The sequence below is a fragment of the Thalia democratica genome, chromosome 3 (assembly GCF_965202585.1).
Source record: "Thalia democratica chromosome 3, ktThaDemo2.hap1.1, whole genome shotgun sequence".
NCBI lineage: Eukaryota > Metazoa > Chordata > Thaliacea > Salpida > Salpidae > Thalia > Thalia democratica.
This window is the reverse complement of record NC_139167.1, coordinates 51,337,464-51,363,706: the sequence shown is the minus strand read 5'-3', so window position 1 is coordinate 51,363,706 and position 26,243 is coordinate 51,337,464. Positions and strand designations below refer to the sequence as shown.

Below are 26,243 nucleotides of genomic sequence, written 5' to 3'. Positions count from 1 at the left end.
TTCATTATAAGGAAATAACATTTTGATTTTAGTATATAAATTGAAATGTTTGATTTTGTAGAAGTACAATTTAGTTTTACCATATTTTTATCACTGCTGTAGAAACCTTAAAACACACTCACCATAAAGTCATGATAGCCGAAAAACGTCGCTTTTCTTAATACAAAAATCGAAATGACTTCTTACAATTCTGGAATGTCATCGTGGCAGCATGTAAAGCAAAGTAGAAACCAGCAGGTTGGAGATGGATCTGGCGATCTTAACGAAATGCATCTGAAAATGTCTAAGAAAATAGCTCAGTTGACTAAAGTATGTTAACAGTTAGATTGTTTATTCTTAAGTAGCTGGTATACAAGATAGTTAAATTTAATGAAAAATAGTGTAGTTTTATATAATTATATTTTAAATCCTTTTTAGATTTTGATTATCCATTTATTTTAATTTTCTCTGATAAACAAGCTATCAGTTGATATTATATCGTATATTTCTTTGTTAATAATTTTTAGTTATATACTGTTAAAATTATCATAATAAAACATAAAGCAGTAGATATAACATGATAAGGCGTTAAATTATAAAAATCAATGCAATCGAAGCCCGTCGAAAAATCAAAACAACAATTTTTTTCACGTAACCACTTTATTTAACTAACAGCGTTTCGCTTCCCTTAAAATATCAGTAGCTCTACAGAGTCTACTCTATTAAAAAGAAAATATTGTAGACTTCGCAGAGCTACTCATACTTTATGGGCAGCGAAACTCCGTTCGTAGAACAAGGGGTATTGTGTACAAAAATAATTTTAATATGTTAGTTGAGTTTTGTATGCATATTGTTGTGATGAAGATGGTACTAAAACTTATAATTGGTATTAAAATAACACGATTGTAATATATAAAATTAAAGATACTTAATTCTAAAAATATTAAGACTGAAAGTTACAACAATCCTAGGTAGTTTACGCATTAAATACAAGAAATGATGAGCATGAAAATGTAATCAGTTTGCTTAAAGAAAAGCACGAAGAAGAGATACAGAAACTACTTGCTACGTCTGCTAGTAAATTGAAGCAAATAATCAGCAACAATAATGAGGAAAATTGTTTAAAAAGGTTTGAATTGTTTTTCAATAATAAATAGACAACCTACTTTGAGTTGTTGCAATTTTTTAAAGTTTATTTTTCATGCAAAGTAATTGCTTGTTTTAAATAAGTTTTATTAAAATTCTTTAACTTTCTATTGACATTGGTGACTTTGAAAAACTATTAAGTTTTGATTTGTCTGCTACTTAGATAATAAAACAATATGTTTGCCTAATTTAGGGTTTTTTGAAAATAATCCATATTTTACCTTATAAAGAGTTATATTTTTTGAACTTACCAAATTTCCTAACTGAAAAATAAACTAATAAGAACATGGATACAAAGTTCCACCTAAATTGCCTCACACACAACAATTTATCGATCTCAGGGAAGTCGAAAACCTGCAGCAGCAGCTGGCCAACCACGAGCAAGAAAAAAAGTCCACATTGAAACAATTGGAAGACACGATCAGGACGCACAAGGAGAAGGAGCAGGTCATGGAGGAGGAGCACATGCAGACGATCGAGTCGTTCACGAGGCAGCTGGCGGAGGTGAAGATGAAGTTGGAGGGGAAGGTGGCGGAGATGCAGGGGGAGGTGGAGAGGGCGAAGGCGGGTAGGAAGGAGGAGCAGAAGGCGCAGGAGCTGAAGAGGCAGGTGGCCGACTTGAAGAGGAAGCTGGACTCTCAGGAACTGACTTTTGCAAAGAGGTAGCATGGCGTTGAATATATATATTTCAGTATTTGTTATCATACTGATTGTTGTTCTATACCTTCTTTTACTGTTAAAATAATAAATATTTTTCATTAAAAAATGTATAATTGCCAATTTTCATCATCTAAATCTGTACACTTATTTGAAAATCATACCAAATCATTTTATAACTAAAAATATAAAAACAGCTGGACAATAAAAAAATATTGTAAAAAATTAATTCAACTCATCATTAATTCAAACTCAGGTTGTCGGAGGCGGAGGAGGAAGCGAGCACGTCGATGCGGCAGATAAGCGACATGGAGGTCATTCACGAGCAGCACGTGAAGAGGGTGCAGGCGGAATGCGACGAGAAGGTGGGCAAGTGCAGGGATTATTACCAGCACGAACTCGATGTTCTGAACAAGGAAGTGCAGAAGAAGCAAGGAGAAAACGGTTGGTTTGGTGAAAAAAGTTTTGTGTTTTATTGTTTTGATATTTTTTTTTATAAAATCGATGTTAAGATGATAGAAAATGTTTTTTTTGCAGCTTTTCGATTTTTTAAGGGTTTTACTAAATACTTTAATTTTTTTTTATGCAACTACAAACTAATAATTTGATAGTATAGCAACTTATTCACCTATGCGTTATTTAAAAAAAAGTATTTGTTATAAAATAGTTTGAGGAGTTTTTTCTTTATTTATTTATGTAAAAATGACGCATACATAACCTAATTTTAAAATGTTTGCTCTTTTTCTTCAAAAACTCTGTTTCAACTCTGATTAACCGCAGTGAGTTGGAGCCAAAAGGAGCAAGAAATGAAAGTCGAACAGAGCAAGATGGAGGCGAGGCACCAAAAGAAAGTGGAAGAGTTGAACCATCAACTGTCAACTTGCCATGTTGAGATCAAGCAGCTGAACTCTGCGCTGCAGGGCTACATGAGCGAGGCTTCACAGAACAACAACTGCATTCAGGTACTTGTGTAACTATCAGCAGAAAGAAGTTTTTAGAACTCTCCGAGTTAAAATACTAGCAAGTTGTTTATATGTGCAATATATAGTTTTTTTAAGCATTTTGGTGTTGTATATATTATTAACTTATTTTGCAGAAAGTATATATACCCTATAAATGTTTACGGCTAAGTTAGATGTTCACTTATGATTGTTTACAACAGACTTTTTCATGAAGTAAAAAAATAGACTAAAAATATGTTTTACTTTTTGTAGACTTCTAATAAAATTCCAAGTCGATGAAATATAAAATCTACAAAACTATAAATATATGAACTGTTGTTAAGTAAAAAGACAAAAAATAATCTTTTGAAAGCTATAACGTTCATAGTTTGTTTCTGTGATGATATAACAAAAGTTTTATGTAGTATTAAGTGTCACTATTTTCGACCTATTTATTCCATGAAGTAAATTACAGTAAATTAGGCCAATTTCTATTGTAATACCACACCTTCTAAAATAGCGTGCCAGCTTAATGACAACTGGAGTTGAAAATATTTTTATTACCACTTTCATCAATCTTTTTATTTAAATTTAATTTTTATTTATCTGAACAGAAGTGTCAAAGCTTCCGCTTAACTTATAAAACTAGATTGATGAAATGCCTAAAATTTATAAGAAAAATAAATATATTTGAAAATATGTTTTTGTTAGTGAAGCTTATTTTAATCATATACATTTCTTAAACTTTATCAAAACTGTCAAATAAGAAAATCATTATTGCTTGAGTGTTTACTAAAAAATATATCTGTTTCTAATGAAATAATTGTAATATATATATTGTTAAAAGTTATATGTATTATTTATTCAATAAACACTAAGTTTTTCATGACATACTGTAAATTTTTTTGTATAATTTTATCCTATTCTCAATCGTTTTTTCTTACAAAATAGTTTATCGGTGAACAACAGTAAAAAGTGAAAATTTAAAAATAACTAAAACAGATGTTCAGTAATAAAATTAAAAAAAAATTAAGAGCTTGTTTTACAAAGCTAGTTTTAGAATATACGAAACAGCTAAGATTAAGTAACAAGACTAATAATTTTGTTATTAGCTATATATGTTGTACAAATAAAGTTATTAGATTAAAAAAAATCAATTTTAAACTTATATTATGTAAATAAAACTTCAATAAGTAAATAACCAATGTACTTATTTATTTTTGACATTTTCATTAACTTTTACATTTACATTTAAAACTAGTCCAAAGTTTTGCTCGTGTTATTTTGATTAAATGTTTTAGTATTAATAGAAAGTTTAGAATTAAGCTGACGTTTTTTTATCTATTTAAATTAAACTTTTTTTTAAGTTTTAACTGATTTATGAATACTACCGATTAAGTTTGTTATGATTGATAAGTTAAAAGAAGACTTTAGTTCTTAAAAAATAATTACCTATTTTTTCTATCAAAGGTAATTAAAATTTTGTCATCCTATATAAATTGTTTTAATGGTTGTCATCTTATCGAGTTACTTTACCTTCAGTTAAGCAATTTTAGTTTTCAATAATATTCTAGGACTTAAATAAAGAGTTGAAGTCACTTCAAACAAAGTATGATGACGCAGTCGTAAGGAATAATGTCATTAGCAACGAAATGGATTCTGTTAAAACCAAAGTAAAAAATCAACTTAGTGAAATTACACAGAAGTCTAGTGAGTTAAAGTAGTTTATAAAATGAGTTTAACCAACTAATTGTACTATTAGTGAAAAAAATTCAAAATTAAATGTTTTTTTTATTTTTTACTAAAAACTTTAAAAAAAATTTCTCAAAATAATGATTTTAGTTAATTAAAAAAAAAAAGGAACACTGTTCGCAATCATAATTAAAGTTCTAATTTTTTTAAAAGCGAGCTACTTTAAAAATTTAAATCAAGTTTTTGTTTTCAAAATTTCATAAACACAAGTTGTAGACAACTGGCTATGTTTTCCTTGTGATCAATTTGATAAATATCGTTTTATTTTCGATTAACTTGTTTATTTTAGCGCTGTAATGTCAATTGTAACAATAAATTCACACGTTTGAGCGTGAGATTAGATTTGTAATCCGTAGTTTGTGCATACAGCAATTTTACACAATTTTTAATGTGTGCAATAAAATTTCTTCTTTTTTTGTTTGTGTAGTTTTAAAAACAAACATTAAAATGTACACAGTCTAATTGGTTTAAAAAAGTAATGAATATATTTAAAAAAAACAAGTTAAAATAAATTACTTTAATAATGTGGTCTGTTTTTCGAATACTTAATTACCTTAGTTTTAATTTTTCTTTGGTTTTATACTTAACTGGAATTTTTATGTTTTTTCCAAGGTTTACATTTATCTACATGAATTAAAATTATGTATATTTTTTAAGTATTTTAGTCTTTGTAATTTATTTCGATACAAGTTAAAGCTAAAATTTTAGATTTTTTTAAAACTCTTTTATACTTTATAAAGAAATTTTTAGATTGGTTAGTTAAAATTTTAAAGTAGTTAAAGTAGATTTTTTTTTTGTATGTAAGTTAGCTTTTTTGTATATATATTTAAAAACCAACAGTTTTAATCAAGGCTCAATTATGTGGTTTTTCTTCTTAAATTCAATAATTTTATGTTTAACACTGAAACATTCTTAAAAAGGTATAATCGGCACATTAGAAGCAATAAAAACGACGCAAGACGAAACCATCCAAGACCTGGAAGAACAGTTGGAAGAAAGTAAGACGGAGAAAAAGAAAATCGAAGAGTTGTACGGAAAATTGAAGAACGAGCGACAGAATAACGAGGATGTTAATATGAGACAACTACAACAACTGGCTGTGGTTTGATTTTTAATAAATTTTACATACTTATTCAAAAATTAAAAAACAAAAACAAACATAAGTAGAAACATATCATCGCTAATTCGCAGTGTAAACTCTGTAGTAAAAGTATGCACATACTGTAATGAAAGTATATAAGAGAGTTAAATTAAAATGCTTAATTTTTAACTATTACCATGCGATATAAGTTTTTTATCTTTATTGTGAGGAATTTTTTGAAGCTGATCCTTAACACTAAATACAAGATTTATTATTGATTGGTAATTTTTCAGTGTTTTTCTTTATATCCATAAAAGCGTTTTCATCAAATTATATTTTCCGAATTTCAGTCAACAGGGGTTTAATTTGGTTTTAAATTGAGTTTTATAGACAAGTACCACATAAGTTGTTTATATTGATTTTCATTGCTTTTAATAAAGCTTCAATATTTTTGTAATAAAAGTTTGATTAATTAAATTAAAAAGACAGTATCAATGTACTACAATATACTGTACACCTTGTAAATTAAATAGAAAGTAAATAATTTTTTGCTTATAGTAGAAATAATTATGCTTTTAACGTGTTCGTTTTGACAAGCATAATTTTTATAACACATAATTGAAAGTACGTAAAACAGTTTAAACGTTTCTTTTTTGAGCGAAATTGTAAAAAAATGATAGTGTCAATCCGTATTAAAGCAATGAAAATGTCAAAAAGATCAACAAAAGAAAAATAAAACATATAAAGTTGCAACTAAATTAGTTATATGGCACTTACTTTTAATAATAATAAAATCCAGAATATCTAATTTAAAAAAAAAATTAAATTGTGAGCTTGATAATAAAATCTTTTTGGTTTTTTACTTTTAATAGATTTTATTTTTTTGTTTAAGAATTAGTAAGTAACTTCAAAACCATTTAATTCGATCTTTCTATAGCTTTCTGTTTTTAATTTTTATACAATGCGAATGAAGTTGATAATTTTAATCGTTAAGATTGTTATAATTAAAATACATTATAAGTCATTGTCCGACTCCCTAACTAATATAAACAAAAGATCACTTGTGTTATTTTACTGTGTTGTAGATTAAATAAAAACAAAAAATCACAGAAAATAGACAGGCTAGAAACAGAAAGAGACCAAACTAAAGTGGCAAACGAAAGGCTTGTTAACGATTTGACTAAGAAACACAACGATGAAGTAATGCGAATTCACCAAGAAAATCAAAATTACGTAAACAAAATTATACAGCAACACCAAGACAAACTGAACAACAATAATGAACAAGTTAGTGCTTTACTACTGTTACAGCATTGATCTTTGTCAATAAAATAACTTATAACGGTAATTTTTGTTTTAAGTTATTTATGATATATATGCTTATACTGTTTTTATTGAATCTAATAAATATTTTTAAATCTTTAAGTTTTCTGTTTGTAGTTAAATTAATTGCGTTTATTTTTAAATGAATGATTTGACTTATTTAGTTTTGCTTTCAAAATGTTAGTACAGGACTCTAATTTTTGACCTAAACTTTATTACTTTTTAGCTAAAAATTTATTAAACAAATCGTTTTACGTCATTTAGTATAATTGTATTAATCTTGTTTTATGGCTTAATAACTGGTGTCGTATAAAACTATAGTTTTAGTTTTCGATTATCTTGATTAGTATTTTATAAAATATTAACTTTTGGTCAGAAATTTTATTGATGGTAAAGTTTCCACCATTTAGTTAACTCAAAAATACTAAAGTGTCAGTGTTTTTATTGTTAAATGATAGATTAACTTGTACATTGATGTTTAAAGACAAAATGCTTTAGATTATATTTACAACCCTGTTTAACCTAGCTTTTACAGTCATTGTTACTGTGATTTCCATAAAACAGTGTAATTTTTTTGTGGTTCACATAGCGCATAAGATTAGATACGGAACTAGTTTTTAATAGTTTTATTTTTGATAAGGGTTATTCGTTCTACACGGTCTATTTGGTGTGATTTAAACAGTATTAAATTATTCTCATAGTTGTTAGTAAAAGTTTAAAATTAATGAAATACTTAGTCTTCAGTATCTATGACCAGTTTATATTAAATATTCAAGAATTTGTACTGTTTCAGAAACTTTACTATACTACCTTTATTTTAAGATTTTGATTAAAAAATGTGATGTTTATGTCATTTATTATAAAAGTAAGCACATACTTTTTAAATAAAAAATTCAAAATCAAAAGATTTTTAAATCACTAAATAAGTATGCAAATTATGTAATTTAACTTAGGTGATGGTTAAAAGCCTGCTGAAAACAAAGTATGTTTATACTTTAAACAGCATAAAGTACAAGTAGTTTTATTTCGTTAATTTTTTTGATGCTAAATTAATAATAATTACAATAAGATTAAGATTTAGAAAATAGTCTTTTAAAACTGTAAAGCTGTACTTCACGAGTTTTATAAACAAGCAGTATTATTCAACTTCATTTTTAAATAGTTTTAAGCAACTTGAACATTAATTAAAAACATAAAAATCATTTTACAAACTATTTTAAGAATTCTGTGTACTTTATTTTGAAGCTATTTTACGTTTTTATTTAATTTTAAATCACATTACAGCATCATGTTCTACTTACAGTTGTAATTAATCATAGCTCGTATAACAAAAGCTGTACGTTTGCATCGAACGCTTTTACTACAAGCTCAGAAGCAAATTTACAACAAAATATACAAATTAAACGGTCAATTAACGTTGAACTTGAAAATCAACTTTGTTTATTTTCGACGCAAGCGCAGTCAATTAAGGACAGGGAAAGTTTCTTGTTCATTTAGAAACTAGGGCTTGGCAAAAATAGTCATCATTTCATCCCAGCCATTTGACGGTTCACTTGATTTTGTTTTGCTTTGAAGTTCGGTTATGGGAAGTTTTCAAACTTTCTGAACAGTGAATGCCTGGCTTTTACCTCGTGCTATTCCGCTTGAGCTCTTAAATCCGATATTTATTTGCCCGCATTTCAAAGCGAAAACACGAATTTATAAGGGGTTGTCAGAAGTTTTCAATGCGTATTTGAGTGTGTGTATGCAGTATAAAAATACTAAGCCGCGTGTAATTTTATATTATTATGCAGATCTTAATGTATTAGTTAGTTTTAAGTTCTCGTATTTTTACTTTTTCTGTCTTGTGATCCTCAAATTAAAGATAACTTTCTTTATTAAAATTGCTTTGTATTCGTAAACATTTTTTATCCGGCTATCTTTACCTTGTGTAGTCTAAGATTACTTTTATTTAATGTTTATACCATTTATAGCTAAAGAAAATCAACAACGACATTTTTTAGTCAAAACTTATTCTTAGTTTATTTAATTGAATACTTTCTTAACTAAATATTTTTACTCAAAGCTTTTGTTCAAATATTTGGGATAGGTCAATAAATTTCCTGTTTTTTAAAAATATTGTCGCGTTAAAACATATACGGTGTAAACTAAACATTTATACAAGCCTGAATAGGGTCTAAACCAACAATTTATACAAGAATTAACTTTACATTAGCCACGACGTTATCTTTGGAACTATATCATAGCAATTTATTTGAAATTTTAGTCACAGCAAACCCTAAATTGTTTAGCTTGAGGGTTCGCTCAAAATAAGTAGCTTGTCGGCTAAAAGTTTAAACGCCTTTGAAGTGTTTTTAATTTTTATTCTCAACAATATTTATTTTTAAATAAGGGCTAAACATCAATAAAAAACTTATTACTCAGCAGATATCTATTTAATTAAATACAACTAATATTTTGTGATAAAAATGATATAACGCGGTTTCAAATATCTTGCAATCTTTTAAAGTGTCAAAAATAGATACGGTTATTTCAAAAATAAACTCATTGTCTTCTTCCCGTCCCTTCTGCCGGCTATATAAAGTTTACTTTATCTGTGTTATCTTATCAAGTGATAGATGCTCCCTTCAATCACATTTCCCATATTGAAAGTTTTTCATTCGAAATAATAAAGTTGCAACGGTAGGCGAGGCTTCGCAAACATCTGTTGTTGCGGAAGCTGTAATTGACAAAACAAAAAAGCTCATCTCACTCATTGGCGCAATTAGCTTGTTTTTGGTTGATACGTTTCGGGTTATGATAAGCTGTTTAAATATTTTTGTTGTGTCAAATCTGATGTTAAGACGATAACTTGTATCTGGTTTTCAGGCCGAAAGTAGCTATATGAAGCTGAGGTCGGAACTGACTGAGAGCTTTGAAAAGGAAAAGTCGCTGATTGAAAGTTCCGGCAAGGAAAAGTTTAAAGCAGTTGAAACTGAGAACAGCCGATTGAAACAAAACATCGAAGAACTTAAAGGACAGGTTTATTGACTTATTTTCTACATTAATATTTAGTTGTTTTTGAAAATATCTATTATGTTCATACTTAATAAAAAAACAATAGATATAATTTATTTTATAGTTAACTGTGATTTTAAAATATGATGAATAGTTTTATTTATTAAACTTTTATTAAAATTTATCTAATAAAAAATACATATAAAAAGTTAAGTAGTACTATATGAGTATTATGTCATGATTATATGCTTGCAATAATTTTTTTTTACGATTTGTATTTTATTTAATTAAATATATAAAAATTTTATTACGAATTTATTTTTATTTTTATAAATCAGTATAAGTACTAAACAATTTTCTATCTAACAACTTTGCAATATTTATGAATTTTTTTGTGCCAAATTTCATAAGTACATACTACTTTTTCTACAATGTTTTAAATAGCTAGTTTATATAAGAAGTTCATTGTTTAAAAAAGAAAGTTTATTTAGCAAAGTAAATTATACTGACAGTTTTGATAGTAGCTACGTTGTTTTTATGCTTTCTATTGGTCTAAAATATGTCTCCAAATTAACTCAGTTTAGATTTGTTTGAATAAAATATTATATATACCAAAAGTTGTAAGCAAAAAGATGATAAAGTTGATAACTTGTTTTTACTGTTTGCTTTTTGGTGTTGTTTTAACTTGTAAAAGTTATTTGTTGAAATATAAATTATAATTTAGCAATTTGTTTTTTGTGGGTCACATAGTTATTTAAATTATATTTTTGAAAAGTCTATAAATTTAACTTATTATACAATTGCTTAATTGTTACGCTTACTGCTTTGCAAAATGTTTTTATACTTTTAGTTCTTTAACAATAAGATGCTAACCTTTATATGAAGCTCAGTTTAATTATATATTATAGGTGTTTTTACTGACTCTTCATAGGATATACCTCTTTTTATTCTGTCCCGAAATTCGTCAGCATTTTTGATTCGATTGTATGTTTAGTACTGTTTTATTTTATACAACTTATTTATTGCCTCATTCTATTTTTACTGATCGTTTTATTTTTACATATAATTTCTATAAAGTTTAAGTTTAAAAATTACAATTTTTTTTTAAATAAATTCTCATATTTCTTTTTATCTTCATAAATAAATATACAACTATGTTGTGGTAAAATCTACATTTTTAATTAGTTAAGTGTAAAAGCTTTTTTATACGTTTAAGTGTTTTATGAAAAAATTTCTAGTAGTATAAAACTGATATAAACCAACATTAAAAATATTTTACTCTTTAAATTAAAGCATTTTTTATAACTGTCTTATACTTGTCAGATATGCTAGTTTTATTGATAGTATTACGGATACATGTTTGTAATTGCAACATCCGAATACAAATATAGAACTGACCGCAAAAGTGTGCTTACACGAAAACTATTATAACTAAATTTTACAAATATAATTACGTATTCTTAATTACCAGACGTTGTCTAAAACCAGACATTAAAAATATAAAAAATCAAAACCAAATTTCTACAAAATCAATCATTTTATCTCGTTAAAATCCTTACGCTTGTACTGGAAATAAGATTAAAGTCACACAACACAAAGCGGTGTAATTTCAAAAGTTTAAAGTGTTTTTAAAGCTGAAAAAGTAAATTTAAAAATCGACTGCACGGCTTGAAATCAAAAAAAAGTTGTTCCAAGCAAAGAGATAGCGGTTGGAAAGAGCATTAAACGCGAGTTAGGTTCGCTAGATAAACACTTTTCTAATCGCGATTTAGTGGCTTTATTACGTAATAATTTTGCCACCTCTGAGAATTGCTCGAAAGCAGTGGGGACAATGGAGCCATTCATAAATTCAACGTGAGTTTCTTATTCAGTGTGTGATGAGTTTCTTGCGTGTAAAGTGTTAAGTTGTTTTCGTTTGACTTATTTCAAATTTTAGTTTGGGTCATACCTTTTAAAGTTGTTATTTTGTGTTATTTGTTCACTAATTTCATTTTTCACAGTTTTTTAATTATTAAACCTGAAAAAGTTATAAAGAAAAAACTGTATATTACTTTTACTCTTTTTTTTTCCATTTTTTAGACTATCTGCAATGCGATAGTTCTATGAAAACGCTATGCAATTATTTTTCACCCCTAAACTAAAAGTAAAACCAACGCATATTGTGATATCTGAACCTTTTAGAATTTCTAAACTCCTCTCGCTTTTTATCAAGTTATCAATTTTGATGAGTTTTGACTCAGATTGTGTTACATTGACTTTAAAATTCTTTAATGGTATTCATATCAAATTCTCAAACTCTCATTCACTACATTTATTAAAGCCTATTTTAGTGATAACGTGTGATTTTTGAGGACTACTTAAACAAACTTCAGTTGAATGCCACTTTTTCATGGGTCATAGCATCTTTTGAATACTTTTCTTCAAGTTGCAACTGCATGTTTTGTTTCCCTTTAATTGAACACTTTACTTTTCAAGTGAAAAGTTATTAGTTTTTTTTTTTTAAATCCTTGTAGTTCCGCTAAAATTTTAAGTAAAAACTAATTAAAAGTATTTTTAATGCATTATTTTATGATTTTTCCGAACTGTTATTTCTTTGAATTAGATAAATGAACATTCTTAAAATCAAATTTAATTTTCTGTTTGTATGTAAAACTAGTAAATAGTTTTTACTAAACTATTAATTAGAATTATTATTTTACTTTTTCTGCGTTTAAACCTTTTTTGAGTAGAAAAAACTATTAAAAATTTTATTTGTTGTATAATTTTTTTTTACATTTTTTTGTTATATATCAAAATAGTTTTTTTTGTTTATGCTTACGTATTACGTGCTTGTGCTTTTTTATTAAGTGATGTTCTATGACAAATTGTTGTTTTTATAACAAACTTTACAACCTTAGTTATTTTTTTAAATTTTATAGATATAACAAGAAATTGAAAAACACTAAATATATTTACAAACAACATAAATTAAATTTAACTACCTCCTTTTAATGGTATGTTTCAATGTTATTGGTGTAAACATATAAATATGATGAACTTCCTAGCTCATAAATAATTACATACATTGCTACTTTAAGCTACTTTTACAAACTTATGTTTTATAACTTTTATTCAAGCTAAGTTTTTAAACTTGTTTAACTTACTAAAGTTTGTTTAATACCTTAAGGCTTTTAAATAACTGTTTAAGCTTAAAATTTTCTCTTTTTTTTTAGTTAAGCGATTTATAAAGTTAAGCCGAGCAATTTAAATCAAAAATCAATTTGGACAGATTGCATCTCTTACTAATCAAATAAAATCATCTGCAAAAACTGATAATCAAAACAAGGATGAGTTGGACTCTACAAAATCTAAATTAGAAAATACATTAAAGCAATTAGAAGAATTACAAAAGAAATTTGATCAATCTCAAAATGATATAAAAAAGCTTAAGTTTGTATATTTTATTTATTAGTTTTTTTTTCCAATTCACCTTATAATTTTGCTTATAGTATAAGTCTTTATTAATTTCCTTATACTTTAATGCTCTAACAAATTTTTATGTTGAAAAAAATTTTAACATAGAAATATTGTTTATATTTCAATTTTTCAAAACCTTTCTAGTGTTGTAAAGATCTTTTACGAAAAAGTTATTACATCAATCTTATAGTGCTTAGCCATTCATCGTAGTATAATTGTGTTTGACATTTGAATAAATTAGTTTAGCGTTCATAAAATCGTCTATAAATTAAATCATGAACTGTATTACGCTTGTTATCTAAAATTTTATGTTTTAGATATGCTAGTGCATTTTTTCAAACTTTGTTTTTTAGATAAAAATAGTTTAAAAATAAAAATTAGTTTAAAACTACTATAAATTGGAATGTAATTTATCAAATGATGTTTGTAAACTTTGTTAGATTAAAACATTGTCTGGTATACTTTACTGTTTTTTTACTATGTAGTATTTAAATAAATTTATTGCAGAAAAGATTTAAAAAATACTGTAAGCGAAGGTAAATTGCACAAAAGCGCATCAGAGCAAAAAATAATTGATGACGTTAAAAAAATTAAAAAACAAAAAGATTTGGAGTGGGAGAAAGTTATGAAGTAAGTATTGAAAATTTAAAATTTTTACTTAAAGATAAAGTATTTTAGTTAAGATAAAGTATTTTAGTTGCTTTATTCTAGTATAAAGTATTGGAACTAGTTAGATGGTAAACAGCAAGTGAGCAACATGCAAAGAATATTTGCATGACAAATCACCGCGCTTTCAAGTCTAATTTCGTGTAAGCAGTCGCATTATCCGCTTTGTACTTGCTCTATAACACTGAAGCGCGTATTACTTGTATCTTTTAAGCGATCGCGCGATATCTGCTTAGTCAGCCCTTAACTCGAATATCCGTTCAGATCTCAGTTATCCGATCAGCGGAACCGGTTGACCATTCAGTTGAACGTGGAGCGCAGAAACGCGATTGAAGAGCTTGAAAAAGAAAACAAATCGAAAGTGCTTGCAATGAAAGAGGGTTGGGAAGGACAGATAAAAACCCTCACTTCTCAAGTTCGTATTTTTTTTTTTTTTTTGCTACCAAAATGTGAAGTATGTATAGTAAGCTGTATGCCTTAGTTATGATTTATAACTTATAGTCTTTGTGTAGTATAGTTTGTAAAAAACAGTTATTTTCAAATTTCAAAAGTTGTTTAAAGAGGCTAAACGTAGACTTAAAAAGCGTATGTACTCATTTGTTTTTGTTTGCATAAGTAATTAAACTAACCTCATTTATTTTGTGCACACAAGTTTAATAAAATGTTAATAAAAATTTTAAGTTTGCAAAAGCACTTAGCATTTTTTAAATATTTTATCGACAAACAAGTGCAAAGTATGCTAGCGTATAAAAATCTAATAACATATAATTTAGCTTCCGTTATAAGCTTCAAATCAAGTTTACTTTTACAATTTAAGTACATTATTAGATTTATTTATGCGCAATCGATTTATTATTTGATTTTATGAATTTTCTTGTTATATCTTAAAATTGCTGGATAACTTTTTTGTTTGTTTGGTATACTAACTTGAGCATAAAAGTACGTGAAAACTTTAAAAAAAGTTTTTTTTTGTGTGCTAAAACCTAACTACATAGCATAAATGCTAAATGTTAAATATAATTCGTTTTATATTTATAATTCATTAATTAAGATTACATTCAAATTTTTAGTATTTCAAAAAAGTCTTACTTTGTTATATTCAATTTAAACAAAAGAGGTTAAAAACTATGTCTATTCAGATATCAGAAATAAAGAGCTCGCACAGACATGAGAAAACAGATTTTGAAAGAAGTGTGAGAGAACTGAAGTCTAATTTGTCTAGAATGGAAGTTAAGAACGAAAAACAAGAAATACTTGCAGAAAAAACACTAAACCAAGAAGTTATTTTTGATATTATATAATTGTTTTCTTCTATATTCATTTTATAACTGTACCTAAAAGATACTTTTCAACTCATTTTTCATTGCTAATTTTCCATTTTATAAACTTTAATGAAAACAGTGTTTTCCTACATAGTTTACTAAAAATAGTTTTAAACGTTGCCGTGGGAAGTTTTTAACTGTACACTTTTTTAGATTGAAATTAGATGCTATGAATAGTTTTTTTCTCTATTGCAGTCGTCGTGTTATAAAATTATAAGAGTGTTTATAAGTTTTTTTAGTTAAACAAATTTGTATTCGTATTTGTAAAATATAAGTTTTAATAAACAATAATCAAAGTATAATTCATACACATCAAAATAAATTAGAGTTTAAATAAGTTTCAGCTTTTTAAAGTTTATAGTATATTTTTTGAAGGTTGAAAGACTGCAGAACGAGTTTTCTATAGAAAAAAAGAAAATTAACGAAGAAAATGTCAAAGAAATTAATAAAATAACTGAAAAGTTATCTTCAAAACACAAGTTTGAAACTTAAAAGTAATTAAAGTAGTCAAGTATTTTTGTACAAGTAGTATACAATTATGCGTGAAACATTCATGTTTTACTTCTTGTTAAACAAGTAAAATTTAGTGTTCAATGTTTTTATTCTTATTACTAACATGTTTTTTTTTTCGTTTTTGTTTTTATAAGTTATTAATTAAAGTTTGTTTTCATTTTACTGTGAGAATCTAAACAACTTTTAGAAGCCTAGTTTGTTTTTATAATTAATGTTTACATGGAGTAAGACTCGTATATGAGAATATCTTTAGTTGTTGAACTTGTTAGTCATTAATTAGCTTCACTATTCTACTTAGTAATTTAAATTTTTTTATCAATTTTTAGCTTTTAGTGAGACATAATTAATTTTTTTTCAATGATTTAACACAAAACAAAAAAGTACTCAATCCATAGTTTTCATACTGTTGAGAGTTTGTTTCAATGCAGTTTTAAACCAATCAAGTTACTTTATGTTTACGTTTGTTACAATAATTTTTTTCTTCAGAGAAGAATTGCATTCTCAAATGCTAGCGCACCAGTGCACTATATCAAGTTTGAAAAGTCAGCTTGAGCAAGAGCACGAGCTGGAACTCAGCCAAAAAGAACAAGAACTGAACATGGACTTAGGTAGTTATGGGGAATTACATTTGTCTCTTAAATAATTTACAATCCAAGTTGATTAATTACTTTTATTAGACGTCCCGTACAAATTATGGTCAATTAATATTGTTGCTAACTTTGTAAGGAAATTTATCTTTGCAAGGAAATAAACAAAGTTGTTGTTGTTTTCAGACGAAATAAAGACCGCTTTGATGCAACGCAACGCTGATGAAATTGACGAAATAAAATTACAATATGCAAATCAAATCAGTAATTTGAACACGGAAATTACAAACATCAAGGAGAAATCAGAAGCTAAGGAAACTGAACTTAATAAACAGGTTAGGTTTTTATCTAAACTTAACGAGTTTAAGAATTAGATAACTATATTATAAATATTTGTAATGCTTCTTAATTTTCTAGATATCCGAGTTAAAATCACAACTGGAAAAGTCTAAAAACGATATAAAAGATAATGAATTAAATATTAAAAGTATAAAGGATGAAAATTTCACCTTACATAAAGAACTGGAACTAAAAGGTAGTCTTAAACAAATGACTTATATATTGTCAAGTAAAATTGAAAGTTATACAAGTTTTACTCTTAAATCCAATGGACAATTTTAAATTTAAGTACTGCAAGTTTACAATTAAAAATAAGCAATTTATTAAAGTTTACTAAATTAAAGTTGTGTTAATTAGCTACCTAGATATTTTCTAATATTGTAGTTTGTTTTTTAAGATTTGAGTTATGGTAAAAAATTTGTTTTAAATATAAACAAAAAGTAAGACTATTTAAGTATTGCTAGGTTTTCCATATATACTTTACTCCGTAGAAGTAAAAGTTTCATTATCATTTTTAAAACAACTAATTTATATCACAAATTAACCACACAGTTACTTTATTTCTGAGCATGTTTTTTTTTCTAAATTAGTAATTGCTTTTAGTGTCAACAAAAGCTTTGATAACGTACAGTAAAGCGTTTAAATATCACAATGTTTATAAATAGTGAAGCAAGTTCTTCTTTGCTAATGCGTTATGTAATACTAATAGTTACACGATAAGTATTTAAGCCGATAGTTCAAAGCATCTTCGTACTTCTAAATTAAAAAACGATACATATTTGTTTAAGTTTTGTTAATGTAGTTTTATGATTACCATAAAATGATTAAATAAATCCAAACTTTTTAAAGTGTATACATCCAATTGATTTTCTTAATTTTTATTAGATCGATACTATAATTAAAGTTGTTTACAACATAAGTAGATTACATTTTGTAAACAAAAATCACAACTAATAAATACATTTCAACATTGTAGTAGTATATTAGGTATTTTACAGTTTAACAAAAATGTGCTAATCATTTTTATGGTAATAATCTTGGCAATAGTTCAACGGAGCTAAACCTAAAAATTTTAATTTGTACTACTTTTAAGTGGTAGTCATTTGAATTTTTCTTAGTTTATGCTTCATCAACCATTTTATATGGTAGCCTATTTTATATTTTTATTAACTTAAATTTTTAAACAACCTTTATTATTAGTTAAAGGCAATCGTTTCTCAATTGCTTATAAAAAAAACCTTAATAACAATTAACAACCAAAAAGTTTCAACTAATACTTTTTTGTTAATAGTTTTCTTGACAAGGACTGTACTAAAATACGTTTATTTAATTTATTTAACATATAATTTTATTTTTAGTTAAAAAAATGTTTTATTATTTTCTATTAGAATGAACAGCTTTAAAGGTGTTATCAACTCTCTAAGTCAATAGTTTTTTTTTTAATAACAATGAATTTTTAAACGTACAGTCTTATACAACCATAAAATATATCTACACAAAACTGTTTTATTTAAGAAAATAAAAAGTATAAAAAATTCTAACTAACAGTCTAAAAATACTACACACAGAACACATATCAGACTGATTTCTAATTTAATTTTCTCAATCCAGTCACAGACGTCATGCAAGCGAGGTCTGAGGCAAACTTGGAAATAAAGCGGAGAGAAGAAGAAATCAGGAAGATTTACGAGAGTGAGATCAACGAGATAGAAGCAGCGAATCTGAGGAGCAAACAGGAGGTCGTCAACGAGTTCAACAGGGCAACTACCATGCTCAAAGACAAAATAAATGGCCTGAATTTACAGTAAGTTTTAATGAATTGATAAACTATTACTTTTTATTGGCTCATTAATTTTATAAAGTATCAACAATCTTAACACTGTCACTGAAAATTTTTAGCCTTGGTATTCTTAACGTACTACTATTGTGTGCACGGATTATTCTTAATAGTACAACAGCTATTGTATGTTATTTGTGATCTCAATTGTTAAATATATATTTTTCATAAATAAACAAGCTTGATACTATATAGGAACTGATGGTGCTCATTCGTTTAAGGTTTTTTAATTTATTTTATACTTAAGCTACTTTGTTTCTGTTCAAAAAGCTTTAACGTTGTTTTTGGTTAGAGTAAGACTAAGCACTCCTTAAGTATTTGACTAAATAGTCAATATACTGAAATGAAATATGCTTAAATACATTAAAGAAAAGTTAAATCGTATTAGTACTGTCTTCTCTTTTTATTGTAAAGATATACTTATCTCAAAGAGAGTAGTGTAAAAACTTGGTTGAAAAATAACTTTTCTTTAACCTTACATTTAACATAAGCCTGCTTAGTTTTTTAGACTAATGCAATTAACCGCAACTTACTTTACAGATTAGTGCGTTTTATTAACAACAAAAGCTTAAGGCTCAAAATGTACGGATAAAAAAACTTTTTAGATCTTTAGACTAATTATTTACAAAAAAAAATTATACTATTATTATTTTTGTTTTATAGATTTATATTCAAATTAGCTCCGACAGAATATTTTAAAAACTCTAGTTTTTAGAACTAAAATTTTAGTCGATGTAAACTATTTTGATATTATTAAACTGCAATTTTTTTTTTGTATTTTATATTGCACTTTTAATTTATCATTATTTCGTTTAAAAACGTCTTAACTAACAACATACTTTATTTAAAACAACACACAATGCAAGTAAACAGTTACATATTTTATCAAACTAATTATTTTTCAAATATTTAAAAATAATTACTTTTCTTTTATATAATGTTAAAACATAGTTTTGTGCACAATAAAAAAATGTAAATATATTAACGCAGAATAGAGGAGTTAGAAGACCAGTATGAAAGAAGAGACTCAAGAGATGAAGACATTGAGATGATTGTACAGTTGAAACTTGCTGTCGAGCAAAAAGAACATCAAATACAACAAATAATGGTAAATTAGTCTTTTTATATTATTTTTTATCTTTATTAAGAAAATTTAACATGCTATTTTATTATTTTCTAGGTCGATAAAAAGTACTACCAAATGGAGTTAGTAAATAGGGAGACGAATTACAACAAGGTTTTCAATTCAAACCCGAATGTTGGTGTTTTAAATCCGAGAGCTGCAACTAAAGTAAGTAGTTTTATTCATTCCCAATTTTGATAACCTTCAATATTTTTAACTTACATGTTCTATTTATAAACTGTCTACATGGTTGTTACATACATTTTTTAAATACTTATTAGAAATTGAAGAATAATGTTTCCAGAGATTGTTAATATAAAAAGAATAATAATTTATTAAAGTAAAAAAAAATAATTAACATTTAATTAAGTTTTATCAACTGATAACTATTTTAACGTCAACTAAATTGCTCAACCCAACTTTATCTTACGCTCTCAAAACAGTCTTAAAAAAATTGTTTTACTTTGAGTTATTTTTATAAAGTTTACTAAAATAAGCTTTTTTATTTCTTCAAGTCCATAAAAACTCTACCTAATTACTCACATAAAGCTAATCCTTTTAAAGCAATAAACGATTTAATCATTTTAATTTTAGTTACACATATTACACAAATTACAGAAAAAGAAGAACGGTAGCATGAAAGTGCCGTCGGCAAACTACCAGTCGAAAGCAGACGGCAGGTTGGAGCCACTGTCACGTCATAGTTCGCCTATAAACTCGCCCATGCAGCCCCCTCCCCTCCCCAAGAAAGTTGTCAGGTGAAAGACCTGCTTATGGCACATGCATGCGAATAAAAACTTCCTTAGCGGGTTGCACACTATCCCGTTACTAACTACTACCTGTGGCATGAATATAGTACTTGTATGAGATTGAAACAGTTTTTTGTTAAATGTATTTGTCTGCTTACTTGTTTAGGTAATTTTTTAACTGAAATTTTTATGCTAAATGCTTTTATCATTATTGTGTAACTTTGAAATAACTTTGCACTGAGTTAGACTTCTTGTAGTATTAAGTTACAGCAGCTTACAAGTTGGTGATACTAAAATCATTTTTCTTTTTACTTTGAACAACTACTTTTGTTTATATGTTACCTTGCAAGTTGGAGTGGTTAAACAATGCTTAACATTTTTCATATAATTATTTATTGCACTAACAAACTCACTGTGATGCATTTCGTTTCATTTGTTATTTGTTTAAGTATAAGTTAAGCAGAACAGCATGGTAGATGTGTTTTTATAACTAACTGTTTTTCATATATTTATTTATAGTATATTTTTCACTTTTTATAAAAAAAAAAAAATCTTAAGTATCCTAAGCAACTATATATGCTCTGTAGTTTTTCATTCACTGAAATGAACACAATGAAACAAATGTTTAACGTTATTATTCTAACTAAAGTTTTACTTCGCTTTTATAATTTTAAGATAAAAGTTTGAAGTTCTTTTAAAATATTTACTTTCTTTTTTTAGCCGGTAGTTAGTATTTAAAACAGATCTAAAAAACACTATTTCTAAACTTATAATATTAGTACACTATTCAATTTTTGAATTAAAACAATAAAGTTTGTTAATTTTACTTGAAATCTAAATTATACTAGAGTATCTAAATTTTGCCTGAATATTTAAACTATCTAAAACTCATAGAATGTGTATTGAAAAGTGAATATTAATATAGTTTACACTTATCACTTTAAAACAATTTATAGAATACTTGTAGCTTTGCAGCACAATCAACTAATATTTTGTTTAGTTTACTTAAATGTAATGTTTACTTACTAAAACAAAAACCTGCAGAATTTACTGAACAGGAATCTTTTAAGTTTTTTAGTAGTATAAAAGAAGTACTCCTTGTTTTACTTAAAAAAATAATCAAATCACTTTTATTATTAGTCTTTGTTAATCTTTCAACATACTGTATAATAAGTTTTTAAATATTATGTTGTTTTCTTTTAGTGTTAAACATGAATGGCTTGATTCTATTTTTGTCTTACAGATTGCTAAAAATCCTTATGGTTGTTTGATGATGTATTACTTTTTAATTGTGAATATAAAAGTATTTTTACTATACAATTTATCCGGCTCGGTTGCAATAAAAACACATGCAGATATACTTATAGCAAACTACATGCATGGTGTACTTGACCTAAATAGTTTGATCAAAAACTTAAAATAACTACTAAACCATATATGAAACAGAACGAAGGACTGCTTACCGTTCCAAACTACATTTAAAATAAAAATATCAACTTGTAATATAACAATTCAAATCAATCACAAATGTGACATTAAAAATATGAAGATGCTTATAAACTTTCATATATGCTTGAAAAAAAAAACACACCATTTGACAAGGAAGTATAAAACTTATGACTAATTGGTTGTCCTTGTTTTTTGTTAACTACTAACTTTTACGATATCCTAAAAATATGGTCAAAAAGTTAAGTTACTAATAGTATGCTACAGTTAGTTTCTTGGTCGGTAACAGTTAAGCTTGGTATATAAAATTTTACCTTCCTGATATTTATAACATGAGCTTACTTAAATTAGTAATGGATGAATTACAATTTGTTTATTTAAAAAACATTAGTAATAAAAGGTAATTTCAACAACAATAAATCAAAAAGTCTCTGGCTTAAATTTTTTGGATCTGTTATTATATTATTAGAGTTTTAAATACAGAGTTTTGTAAATTATGCAAAGGTCAAAACTACTTGAAAAATATAATTTTATTAAATTAATTATTTTGAGTTGTTATTAATGCATTTTTATATAAATTATAGATAGTCTTACACTGTTGTACATTGACATTTGATATACAACAGTTAAAAGGAAACTATACACAAAGTAGTTTTATTTTTATTAAAAAAATTTATGATAGTTGTTCAACACTAAATAAGGTTGAATAGTTATGTCCATAAGTTAAATAAAGTGTTTTATTTTTTGACTCAAATTTTTGGTTGATGTGAAACACTAATTTATAGCCATACTCTTGTACAAAAACTAAGAGTATGTTGTTTACCGAAACAGGTCAAGCTATGTACCAGATTATCTATCAGCTGGTAAAACAGAAACCGAAATTTAGAGGTAACTTGGTATGAGTTAAATTTTGGGAATATGCTCGAAATATTTAAATGCTTCTGTGATCGATAACTATTGATAACAAATTAAACTCTATTTATTTTGAACAAAAATTGTGAAAGGATATACTAAAAAATAAAGTTTCGTTTTAAAATTTTAAACATAATTTTTTTCTAGGTTTTTTAACAGGAATGCATGATTTTACACTGTTAAATACAGTTTTATTTTTCTTAAAAATACAAAAAGTAAAAACTTATTAATGTATATTAACAGCTAATATAAAACTAACTTTATTATAAAAAATGTTTAAACTCACTATTTTTCCACTACAAACTGCTGCTTTTATTTACCAAGAAAATTCTCTAATGATAAATAAATTAGGAAGATTTTTTACCGTTATAGGGAACTTGTTCTACTTTTATACATACTTTTCCTCACAAAAAAAAAACAATTTCTATTCTCTTTTTAAGTTTTATAGTAAACAATGCTTTTCACAATAAAATAGTCCCAAAATACTTGAACGAACTAAAATGATGCTGAATTTTTTACACATTGAAAATCCAGTGAAAACTGAAGTTTTTAGTAAGCAATTAATTCTTATCTCTTTCTTGCTAATTTAATTATGGTATAATGATTTAAATTTGTTATAAAAACGGTTCTCGTCTAAGAAAAAAAAAGTAATTTGCTTTGGGTGCTTTGCATACTTGGTGTTTTGCTTTGATAGTAAATTAAAATTGTATGTATTTTTGACGAACTTTGTCATGTTCTTATATTCTGCAACAAAAATAGAATTGAAAACATTAGTTTCAAAGTCAACAAAGCTTTGCTATCCTTCAGCAAATCAAAAAAAATCGAAATGTAATTTATTTCATAAGCACTAAAAAAGTGTTACCATAATTTTAACTTTCATTTTAAATTTTAGATAATGATAAAGTTTTAATAATACTTCTTCAGTATACTCAGTAGCTATTTTTTGATTTTGAGTTTACCAATCCGTTATAAACAACTTTAAAAAGTTTTCTAACAATCTACTAAAATATTTTTTCAAAAAGGATATAATTTTGTAGTATTTTTGAAAAGAGCTTGCTTATTTAAATATTTTTTTAATTTGCTATAAGTTTTTTTGACTTTATCTTTACAGGATCCAACGTACTTGTAACATTTAAGAAACGATTTAGATTATGAAAATCACTAATAACGGACTTAATTCACTTAATTTATCACGTCAATGGTTTAAGTACTTTTTTAATAAATTAAATATCTAATTTGATTTAGAAATCATGGTCGTAAAGTAATTGAAACTACTACAAAACCATTAATTTTATTTTAGAAGGAAAAAAATTATTTAATGAAAATTTCCTAAAATGATTATAATCACAGGGTTGCCAAAAATCCTGAAATTTGACAATTTAGGCAAAAAAACCTGGAATTTTAAACTACTTTTACATATTATATAACAAAACTTTGAATAGATACAAAAAACCTATCAAAAAGATTTTTTTAAAGTAGCAACATTTAAAAAATAATCTTTAAAAAAATAAGTTTAAAGAAGCTTTACAGTATCTTTTCTATTTTATTATACTACTTTAGACATTTTTTAACCTAAGTTTAGTTTTATACTCAAAAAGATGCAAAAAACTAGTTTTTCAAAAACCTGGAAGAAGCTCAGAAACTTGATAGAAATTTACAAAAAAACCTTTGGCAACCCTGTAAAAATACTATTTTAATTTAAAATAAAGGAGGTTCTTAATCAGTGTGTTTCGGACATATCTAAAGGTAAAGACACAAAATTGTTGCGTAAGATTTGGGTAACAAATTAATAACAACAACTTTAGTGATATGAAGCAATTAATGTGGCTCAAAATGAAAAATAAACTAGCATTTTTTAAAGTTTAAGTTTTGAAATTAAATCAAAAACAGTATATCTAAAATTAAAGTTGAACAACAAACTAATTATATTAATAAAACTAAAAGATTAAGGTGTATTTAAATACTTACTTGTCGATAAAAATTCAGAAAGAACTCAATAGAATCTTTAGAACAAGTGCAAAATTCAAGAGATTTTTTCTCCGACGAGGCCACAAGCCAGCTTGATTCATACGTAACAAACAAAAAATATGACGATACTAACCGAACCCTCACTAAGCAGTCGACTAATAAACTAGACTCTTTTGTTTTCAAAACTGGAAATAAAAGAGTTGACGACCTGTTAAACGAAAATGATACCAGCGACTATTCAAATTCAGAAAACATCAACGTAGCAGCAAACGCTAACACAAAACTCAATAAGCATCAAAGTTTTGAAAATAAAAAAAGAAGGAGAAACAGCTCAAAAAACACTGACGGTCCTCAGGCAAACTGTGTTAGAGATAAAGTAGAAAGCATAAACTTGGCTACTTGGAAGTCTGAGTTAAACTTGTTGTATGAAACTAACGAAAATGTTGAAAAGAAGCTTGATACTGAAATTGGTGCTTTTTCATCTCGGAACAATTTTGCGAAGAAGCGAGGCAACTGGTTGTTTACTTCTTTGCGAAAAAGCAAAAACTTTTAATTTATATTCGCGTGCATAACAAAATATGCAATTTTTTCGTCACTGCTTTTAACTGACCTTCTTTTTATTAATGCAAGTGCAAAGTTTAGTGAAAATTTTGCAATAAGAAGTAATACTCTTTAGTGCTTTTTTATTTAAAAGTGCACTTTAATATTACAATTTTTTCTATGTAATGACATTTTTCTATTAGTTTGACAGAGAATTTAATCAACATTACTTTATATGATTTTAAAATTTTTAAATGACTAATAGATTTTAAAGTTAAAATGAAAATTCTGCTTAAGTTATAATTCGTTTTATTTGTTTGTCAATTTCTAAAAAAATTTACACCTAAAAAGTTTTAAAAGTATTTATTTAATTTTTATAGCAGTTATTTCTATATAATTACTATTTAAATTAAAAACTTATTAAGTTTATTTTGTATAATACTTAAATAAGTATTCAATTAAATTTTGTTTGTTTATTTTTTTAAAAAATTCTAGCTCCTTGATTAATGTTTATTTTTTGTTCGTCAAAGCAATATTTGTTTAGTTCAATAAAGATCTTAAAAGTCATTTTTACCTTTGTTAATTTTTTGTCTCTAAATTTGGTTTATTAGCATTAAATTCAAAATTTATAGATTTTTTTTAAAGTACTGTCTAGAAAAATCTACCATAAATCTTTTTTAAATTCATTTCATTTATAGAGTTTCGTTTTAAAAATTGTTTAAAAATATTTGATATTTTAAACTTATAAAATCTGTATATTTTCTCTTTAGTCCAATTTTGGACATATTCTAGATACATAAAGACATAGTTTATAAAGTAATTAACGTAAAAATACGTTAATTACTTTATAAAAATAACGTAAAACTGTGTGAAAGCATTATTAGTTTTGAAGACATTTTATAATTAGAG

General features: G+C 26.1%; 1 protein-coding gene across 2 annotated transcripts; it reads left to right on the top strand.

Moving 5' to 3' along the window:
* Nucleotides 1-41: 41 nt before the first annotated feature.
* LOC145832709 (protein FAM184A-like) lies at nt 42-25,673 on the top strand. Of its 2 annotated transcripts, XM_082940022.1 has the most exons (23): nt 42-309; nt 951-1,108; nt 1,467-1,787; nt 2,039-2,226; nt 2,563-2,744; nt 4,298-4,433; nt 5,396-5,577; nt 6,667-6,843; nt 9,748-9,900; nt 13,145-13,305; nt 13,840-13,962; nt 14,263-14,413; nt 15,138-15,278; nt 15,696-15,799; nt 16,320-16,441; nt 16,607-16,755; nt 16,838-16,955; nt 18,371-18,563; nt 19,587-19,704; nt 19,777-19,887; nt 20,338-20,477; nt 22,746-22,802; nt 24,813-24,951. In XM_082940022.1, the coding sequence occupies exons 1-22, from the start codon at nt 175-177 to the stop codon at nt 22,798-22,800; spliced, it is 3,318 nt and encodes a 1,105-aa protein (XP_082796148.1). In that variant the 5' UTR covers nt 42-174; the 3' UTR covers nt 22,801-22,802; nt 24,813-24,951. The 2 variants fall into 2 exon arrangements, with proteins under 2 accessions (XP_082796148.1, XP_082796147.1); XM_082940021.1 differs by lacking the exon at nt 22,746-22,802 and having other exon boundaries at nt 24,813-25,673.
* Nucleotides 25,674-26,243: the final 570 nt, after the last annotated feature.

Coding starts and splice junctions, on each gene's coding strand:
- LOC145832709 (XM_082940021.1), top strand. CDS start 175: ATGACTTCTTACAATTCTGGAATGTCATCGTGGCAGCATGTAAAGCAA. Junction 2,745..4,297: donor AGAACAACAACTGCATTCAG/GTACTTGTGTAA, acceptor ATAATATTCTAG/GACTTAAATAAAGAGTTGAA. Junction 15,800..16,319: donor AAGTTATCTTCAAAACACAA/GTTTGAAACTTA, acceptor TTTTTTCTTCAG/AGAAGAATTGCATTCTCAAA.